Source organism: Poecilia mexicana, unplaced genomic scaffold (genome assembly GCF_051168715.1).
Source record: "Poecilia mexicana isolate PSO_F unplaced genomic scaffold, ASM5116871v1 scaffold_10, whole genome shotgun sequence".
NCBI classification, from domain to species: Eukaryota; Metazoa; Chordata; class Actinopteri; order Cyprinodontiformes; family Poeciliidae; genus Poecilia; species Poecilia mexicana.
In genome coordinates, this window is record NW_028263379.1 from 5,830,049 (window position 1) to 5,839,557 (window position 9,509).

General features: G+C 38.8%; 1 protein-coding gene across 1 annotated transcript in view; it reads right to left on the reverse strand.

Moving 5' to 3' along the window:
• LOC106929536 (teneurin-3) overlaps window positions 1–5,342 on the reverse strand; it is a 116,539-nt gene extending 111,197 nt beyond the window's left edge. The window contains exons 1-2 of the mRNA XM_088009672.1: window positions 5,315–5,342; window positions 2,620–2,845 (exon numbers count right to left, since the gene is read on the reverse strand). Coding sequence (XP_087865798.1) covers window positions 2,620–2,845; window positions 5,315–5,342 — 254 coding nt within the window. The remainder of the gene's footprint in view (window positions 1–2,619; window positions 2,846–5,314) is intronic.
• Between the last annotated feature and the right edge of the window lie 4,167 nt (window positions 5,343–9,509).

Here is a 9,509-nt window from a genome sequence, read left to right on the forward strand (position 1 = left end):
GAACTGTGAGGCAGTGCTGCGTAGTTTCTGAGATTGGTTTTATTGTTCATGTTGATAAAACGTAACACACAAGCTGCCAGCTTAAAAGAGGCTAAAGGAGTCATTATTCTAGTTATATGTTATTTACTACAAATTGAGTTTAAGACGCTTGAATCCAGTGGTCAAAACACAAACCACTGCAGCTCTGCTAAAAGCCTCTTTCCTTCTTTGCTTTCATTTACAGTGGTTTGCAAAAGCACTCTTACCTACCTAAACTTTTTTATGTTACAGTCACAAACTGCAAATTGAAAAAGAAGAATTCAGTAACATTCAGACAATTAGAAAATGTTTTTCAGTGAGGCTCTTTGGTTCAATTTAAAGTACTTCAGAGGTTTGTAACTTATTTTAATAGTTCAAACCACACATATACCTTAATATACATTAATACACACAGTGGAAATTGTCTTTCCAGAAGCTCTACAGTATTAATTGTCTTCAGTCTTGGGGATACAACTAATTAGTGCCATTGAAAATGAGCAGTGCTCCGGGATTGGCTGCTTTGCAAATGGCAGCCAATAGTGTGTCAAGAAGCTTTGTGTTCAGGGATTTCAGCTTCCCAAGCTGATTTCTTCCTAATCTTTCAGACATGGGTAAATCTGAAAATAGGCAAATTTTTTCCAATTGATTTTAAATTACAGAAAAATCCATGTAGAGGTGAATCCACAAATACTGAACTGCAGATACAGGCAGAGGTCCACTAGCCTCACGTCTTTTGGGTTTCAGTGTTTTTTGCTTATCCTACTTTCTAAAACATCTCAAACTTAATCATATTTGATAGAAAACAAGTCTTGCAACACATTCTTCATTGAGGTTTGGTCTGAACTTTGACTAGGCTATGCTTAGGGTCATTCCTAAAGTTCTGTCCTAGTCTGTAGTCTTTTACAAACTCTAACAGGTTTCTCTTAGAGCACTGAACTACATTTAAATGATTTACCATCAATCATTGTCCTGCCTGCTTCCTTGTCCATACCGAGAAAAAGCAATGATGCTGCAAACACCACCATGTTTAACCATTTAGAAGGGGTGATCAGCTTAATGTGCAGAGCTAATTTTCCTTCAGACAAAGCATTTTTATTAAGTAAAAAAATAAAAGTTTATTTTTAATCTCATCTGAGCACACTTCCTGTGAACCATCAATCTTAAAAGTCAGACTTGTGGTGAGCCAAGGCCCCCAGAGTTGTTGTCAGCCTGTTGGCTGCAGTTCCTTTCACTAGATGTATTTACACTCTTACCCATTAGCTGACTTCTGAAGAGAATAGGTAGTACTGCATGTTATTTAAGGGCATCAAAGGGAACAAATGCACACGACAGTTTTAAGATTTTTTTAACCACCTATAACTCTCCTTCCACATCTTGGAAGTCTGCCTATCTTTAAAAATCCAAAGAAAATACTTTGATGATTGAAGTTGTAACGAGACGGATGTTCATTCTTATTCCTGATTGCACTTTCCACACTTAGCCGTGTCTGAGATTGACTCAAATGCTGCAAAACTGTCCATGCATGCTACTTTTAGAAGTGAAAAATGATGAGCATAAATCATGAATGACTTATTTACATCAGTTTTTTTCTGCTTTGACTCAGAGAGAAAGAGAGAGACATGAAATATATCTGATAAACTGGGAGCCCTGGCTGTACATTATGAGCTGTCACAGGGTGAAAACTACAGAGAAGAGTTTATGAATGCTGAAACAGAAAACTACTACGCTAAATGATGCTATAAAGAAGGCTTGGTGTTAAAAGAAGCTTTGCTTTGAACTGAGGAGTTGTCAAGCAAAAAACTTATACAAAATTAAGGAAAGCTTCTTAAAACTTACTTTTTCACATTAGGCCTTGTAAAAAAATTAATCAAATTAAACAAGTGAAATGTGTTTATATTGAACACAATTGCACTGACTGTTGTATTTTGCTGCTATAATTGAGGTTATTTGGGTTAAATGTCTTCTGATGAGTGAAAGGAGCAAGACATGAACAGAAGTCTTTCATAGATATTTCAAATCATAATGAGAATGATCCTGTTAATTCCTCCTATTATAAATGACCAACATCATCTGTCTGAGAATGTGTTGTATTCACATTTCTTAAAATAAAAAAACAAAAAGCACAATGACTACAAAGAGGGTGCTGTCTATCAAGAACATGATGTTCAGTGCATTTTCTTCCAGGACTTTAAGGCTTGGTTGTTACTTTGAATTATTTCAGATGACAAAAGCAAACTGTCGGTTCAGTCATGACTCATCACTGAAACTATTAGAAATATAGGAAATTATCTTGTGTTTCAGAAACACATCAAAAAAGCTGCTGGTTAGAGATTTAAAGCATCTAAAGTGAGCCAGACTATAAAATTAAAGTAAAACAGTAAAACAAAGTTATAAGTGGGTCTTTTTCTCCCAAAGGGTTTAATTAAAATCCTATAAGATTTGATAGGATGGGTTTTGGGGGCACTGACTGAAACCGAGTTGGGAGAAAAGACATTTATTACACTTAAAGCTCGCTTCAGCTCATCTGTTGGGCATCATTCTGCTTTCTGAATCAGTGAATTTGACATCAGATTGTGCTGGTGGTCGCTGCGGGTCACCCACCTGCTCTCCAGGGCCACATTGCTGCCCAGCACCCAGCTGTCCTGCAGCTGGACGCATTCCGCTGTGCTCTGCAAGTCAGCCGCCAGGCCGGCTGTGGGTGGTGGACTCGGGCTCCGCTGGTTGGCCAGTGAGCTGCGGCTCAGGGAGGTGATGGACGGGTGCTGCTTATGTGGGGGCGGGGCAGGTGGGATGGGAGGCGGGGCCTGTTGACTAGTCAGATTGTCACCTAGACAGAAACATGAGAGAGTGACAAGAGAATATCAGTTAACATATTCTTTAGGTAAATCAAAAGTGAAAGAAAAACGGTGCGTTTGCTTTGATTGAATATGCTAAGAGAGCTGAGAAACGACAGATGGTTGAGGTATGCATACCTTCTATACACTACATGACGGGCTTATGGCAACTTAACAGACCAAGAAAAGCAAATATAACCAAGAGCAAGACATAAAAATGAGATGCAACCACCGCAAAAAAAAAGGCTGTTTTTATGAAGACACACATAATAATTGTCACAAAACACCACACGGCTGACAGTTGGGTTCTCTTAAACAGAAGGTCACTTAGAGAGGCAGCTGTTCCTTTATGGGCGCTTAACGCAATGCTTCACGTTTGATTACAGCCAGAGAAGACTCTCAAATAACTAATGACCAGAACATCCATTAGGGCTCTGAAAGAACAGGTTTTCCAATTTCACACAAAGCTGTGTAATTGGCCCCCAGAATGGCATGTGGTGATTATCTATCCATCTTGCCTGTTTAAAAGGTAAAAACCCACAGTGCTGACAATTCTGATTTGCTCCAATGAGCCCCAAATGGGTATCATCTCTCCTGCCTTACAGAGGCTTGGAGAATATTGAGAAAGCCCGGAGCTGTGCCGTTTTAAGGAGCTTCTGTTGTTTTTGCATTGACAGCCTGAATTTTTACAAAGCCTAAAGGAGTTTAGAGTTACAGCAAATATGTACACTGAAGGTCAGCGCATGATTTAACCTTTGCTTCCGCAGGTGTGTGTCTGCATCTGTGTGTGTGTCTGCAAAGACCAGAAATCCGCTCTGTGCTGCCAGCTGCACAGAGCGACTCACTGAAAGGACACAAGCCATTGTTTTGAATGGGGTCCTTTAATGGCCGTGCAGTTTGTATCCTTGTGTGTGTGTATGCGTGTGTGTGCGTGTGTGTGTGTGTGTGCGTGTGTGTGTGTGTGTGTGCGTGTGTGCGCGCGTGGCTCGGCTTTTCAGAGTGCCCTTCTGTGCATGAAACGAGCTGTTCAGTGGAGGCAAATGAGCCGTTTGGTACCACACAGCTAGGAGGAAACATGAATGCCACTCGGAGCAAGGCAATCATTTCCTCTGCTTAGAGGGAAAAACCTTCAGGCTTCTGTACGGGCAACCAATTAGTACCAATATGGACTCCCTTCTAATGTCTAATATAGGAGGACATAGAAAACGTAGCATGAGGAGCAGTGGAGTAGAAATAGTTTCTGACAATTATACTATATTGTCTGAGTAATTTACACTGTACCAGTATTGGGTAAAAAGGCTTTTTAGATGGTGAACTGTTAAAGTATTCAAACCTCCTGAAACTTTGTTTATTTCATCACATTGATAGAACAAACTTCTACAAGTTTTTTTTTATGGAATTTTATAAAACATCCAATGATGCAATCCTGAAAACATTCCCTGTGCTGACTGAGGAAAAGCATCCCCACAGCATGACGCTGCCAGCACCATGTTTCACCACGGTATTCAGAGTAATATGCAATGTTTTTCTTCAAACACACAATTTAGGAGTTCTAACTTGCATGAACAAAAAAAAAAAAAAAAAAAAGATTGCATGTGCAGAAGTGGTGCAGACTGCCCCATCTTTAGATGGGGATTTTTTTATGTGATCCTGGTTGTCATGGAGAGGATCAGAGAGCGGAGCGTCAATAAAAAAGAATGAAGTAGAAAGTCATAATAAAATAATGATAATGATAATAATGCATGTGGTACACAGTAAAAACATTTAGCATCAATCAAAGCAAAGCTCTAGATCACTGTATTTAACTGGTTTCTTTAATCTGTTCTATACAGACAGACTTTACAAGCACAATTTGTGGAACATGCAGCAAAATAATCATTATCTGTGTCGCACTCCTGCAGAGCATCAAAACATAACAGTCTGATGCCAGAAAGTTATGCTGTGCTGCAATTATTCCGTAATCCTGCACCTCAAATCAACATAGCTGGAGGATATTTTTAACCTATTTTTTCATTATTTCATATTCTTCTATTGTTCCAAACATTTGACAAACAGCGTTTTCTGTTGTTGTATCTATGTTTCTTGCTTGTCACAATGACCACAAACATGTCTGCACATATTGGATGGCAAGTCATTACATTAACATAAACTCCTCCCAGTATTTTGAACTTTCTGATGATCTGCATATGTTTTGCATATGCTGACACATGTTGCATGCTGCTTAAAAATCAGGTTTGCAAATGCTAGTGAGTTTGCAGTTGATCTTGTATGTGCTAATCTTTTGCAGATCAGCCCTGTAGCATTTTTCGTATCAGACAAAAAGTTTTCGTTTCATTTTGGAAAAATCTAAAACAGAGCGTCTTATGTTACAGTGACTTTTTTCTTTCCACTACTTCAGAAAGGAGAACTGGACTGCAACACTAATAATTGTCCTCTTGGCAGATTCTTCCACCTGAGCGTACATCCTTGCAGCTCCTCCACAGGCTCCATTGTTTCTGTGACCTTGCCCAGTCTATTGGTTTAGCTGGATGTCCATGCCTGTTCAAATCATGGACTGAACAGAGATCTGTGAGGATTTCAGAGGTTGGGAAGTTGTTTTATCATTTCTGTCTGAACTGCCTCCTTTACCTCCAAGGTGTTTGTTTGTTCAATAATGTTCTCTCTTAAACCTCTGAGGCCTTCACAAAACATCCTGGATTTAAATTATTCACAACTGAACAATGTTTATTAATCAGGAGACTTCCAAAGGCAACTGGTTGCTATGAATTTTTCAGGGAAAAAAGGACATTCCATACATTTTACATACCTGTGGAAAAACCTGAAGACAATGCATAAATCGTCTTCTATATGAACTGATTTGTCTGGGCCTACATAATAAAATCCCAACAAAATAAGAAAGGTTCCAGTGGTTAAGATTTATTTTGCACAGCACCACATGTATATTCCTCCTTGCAGACCCAGGGACGAATAGATTGCTAGACAGAAACGAGAGTAACAAGAATCCACAGCTCTAGTGCAGAAGGCCAATCAAAGATTAATTACGTCCTGACTGCAATTACACAGCAGCAGCATGGGGCCATAAATTCCATAAAAGCAAAATCATCAGAAGCAAATGAAGGTTGTTATTTTTCCCTCCTTTTTGTGAACTGTGATTAGAGTTTTATCAAACCCAATCAAACATGATCCCTTCAGCACCCCACGCCACCGTGTTCAAAGCCAACGCTGATATCTAAATTAAGCATGAATTACCAGAGATCAGTTGCAGTGCTGGCATTTGAAAAATATAAGAGTGCCATGACTTGGTGATAAGGAATACAAGACATCCACTCAGCTCCTGGGTGAGATGGGAGCCCTATTAGAGAAATGCTTAGTAGGCTGATGGAAATGGAAGTTATCTACCAACTCTGGCTGCTTTTACTTTTTCCTCCAGGCAGTATGGAGCCTGCAGCACCCATGGGCTCAGCTTCACTTCCAGCTGCAACATTTTTCATACAACAGTAAGCAATAGAGATGGAAAATTGAACTGTGTGGTAGAAACTGGTTAAAGAAAATTAAGGTAAGGGTGGATACTGACATTCAGAAAGTGTTTTGTTATGAGAAAAATGTGCTCATCCCATTCAAAGTTCAATTAAAATTCTTTTCTTTATGAAACTCTGGTATTTTTTTTTCTTTTCACACCAACATATTCAATAAAAAGTCCCTGAAAACAGCCTACCTTCCCATAAGCCATTACAAATAAAGATATATGGCAGATATTGAACAAAACTGTATCCATTCATCTCAGTGTTTACATATCGATCTCAGCATCTTGATTGCCCTTGTTTCGTCTGCTGTGGCCCCAGGAGCCTGAAAATGCAGCACAGCCAAGCCTCAGAGCCACAACAAAAAACAGAGTTTGCATCACAGGTGCATTATGTTTGATGGGAATAGAGCGTGAAGGCTTTCACTGTGAGACACTTTATGATGAACTGAGATGCTAAAATTCTTGAACTGTTGCATGAAATGAGCTGTTTTGTTGCTGAGGACACACACTGAAAACAAGGTTCTAAACACACAATAAACCTTCCAAAGAGTGGGATGTGACATGCAGTAAATCTGAGCGTTTAATCTCACTATAATGTTGGAGGAGTGTGACTTCTCAGAAAGTGCTGTATGCACAGATACGCAAAGCAACACTAAAAACTCTAATCTTTCTCTTTAACTTATCCTTGGTTTACTGCAAAAAACAATTTCTAGTGGAAATGTCAGAGTACCCCTGAAATCAGACAAAACTAATTTACAGGTATCTTTTCAGTAACATACAGGAGCTTGTTTTAAGTAAATAATTCCTAAGTATTGATAAAAAAAAGTAGTTTCACTGGCATTTTATTTCATTGATAACACTTTTTTCCCATCCAATGAAAATGTTAAATGGTACAGATCCCATTATAACTGTAATAATTTACAGTTATACAAATTGTTGGCCAATCTTGATCAAGTTTGCACAAACAAGGAACCTGAATGTGGTTTTCAAACACGCAGCGTATCGGCACAACACATAAATATGTAAACTTTAGAGGAACTAAAATAAGAATAAAAGATTATATACAAATATTTGCAGCAAAAATTTGTATTTTAAATGTACATTCCAATATCCATCCATCCACTGCTTATACCCATTTATCTATGCAGGGCCACAAGGTGCTGGGTCCCATTTGCAGTCATGAGAAACCAAGTCACCAGTTCACACAGGAAAGACAACCATTCTTGGTAGGTAGCAGATCATATTTTAGATTTTTTCTTTGAATGTTTGTGATATGATTCCCATACCTGCTTTGAATGCGGAGAAAAAGCTTTAAGAATATAAAAAGATGACTCCATTTTGGGCTAAATGCACCAGAACATAACTTATCATCCTGCACATCAGAACCTCCGGCTTTAAGATCTGACTGAGCAGCAAGTTTTGCCCTTTTAAGCTTTTAAATGTAAATCGTTACTCCTCATGGAGTTTCAGTAATACATTATGCAAACACTCTGTGGCTTTAAGGATTATATCGTTCATATACATTCATATTTCACATGTCTAGTTTAATATCACAATCAACATTTTAATTGCATATTCACGTTCTGCCTTTCAACTATTCATCTGTTTAATCCAGGCCTTTTGCCTATATGGTGGACACGTTTCTTTTAAAGGTACGGGTCGTAACACCGTGTATTTCGTTCATGTACTCAATTTCCCTGCACACAGTAGGTGACAGCCTGTCTGAGTGATGTCAGGCGCCATGGTTTCTGGTCTCCAATTTAAGGTGTAGGTTTGAATCCAATTTCTGACAAACAGTTTTCTACTCAGCACAGGGTCTCGCTATGATGAAAACCTGTAAGTGAGAAGCTCAATATGATTCCAGGTAACTCAAAGGGAAAATGTGGCACTAGCAGTGCTCATTCTCTGTGTACTTCACTGCAAGAGTTGGATGTCTGAAAGCCACTGGGGCAGGCCATGATAAATATGGGCTTTTGCCACTTTAATTCACATTACCCACTGGCAAGCATACATTATGTTTGACTGTCCTTCTTAAGAAATAGGCACACAAAAAATGAGTCTTTTAGGAAAGCTTGGCATTGTTTTCCATCAAGACTGAGAGAATTAAGCTGGCCCTTAATGTGCAAACTGGAAGGCAGATGAAACAGCTGTGAGGTTTATTGAGCTTTGCTTTGAAATCAGATCAAGACGGATGCCTCCTTTGCATAATTCCTCAACGTCAGCTTGTCATCATCTCCATCAGTAACATACTTTAAAAAGGACCTTTGTGATTAATACTGCATGCCAAGACTGAAATGACAGACTCATTCCCGGCTTAATGATGCTTCCCCGTCTTATCAAAGCTGTTGCTTTATGGAGCATCTGAAATTTTTTCATTAACAGCACCTAGAAATTAACTTTGTTTTAGTACTCTGATTTTAGATGTACGAGATCTTAGTACGGATTTATGACCCTGGTGTTAATGGAAAAATGCACTTGATTGTAGAATTGTCAGAAAACACAATTTACCTCACGTGGGTTTGTTTTTCATTAGATTTAGTGCCTCTCACATCACTGTGTTAGAGGCTGATGCTGTTCTAAAGCTGGCTCCTCAATGCTCCATATGTCTTAAGCACTTGTTGCCATTTTTGGTGCAGATATTTTTAAGGGGAAATTAGATTTGCACAATGGTGGCTGCTTTGAAAATATCTTTTTTCGATTACAAAATTGACAAGCCTTGAAGGCTGCGCATAATGTTCCAACACAGAGTCAGGACACAATTAAAAGCCGTTTTGCACTCACTAAAGCTTGGCAGGCTTCGTGAAAGTCTTTTCATATTCATTGTGTAAGTACTGCAAAAAGGTCTTGTGCCATTTTACTCTCCATTAAGAGACTGATGCAACTGCTAATGGAATTGAAAGGGCATTTGCTTTGACTAGATTGCCCTTCACCAATAGGAAAATTGCTGTATGTGTGGATCAGAAAAATTCAATCAAAACAGATCACAGAACCTAGAGACGCCACTGCTTTTCAATTACACCTCACAGTATTTACATTTTACAGGGAATTATCAAAAATATCCACGAAATCATCCAGCACCTCTATCCTTAAAAGTTGAAATTGAAAAATATATAAATATTGAGGGAAATCTAAGC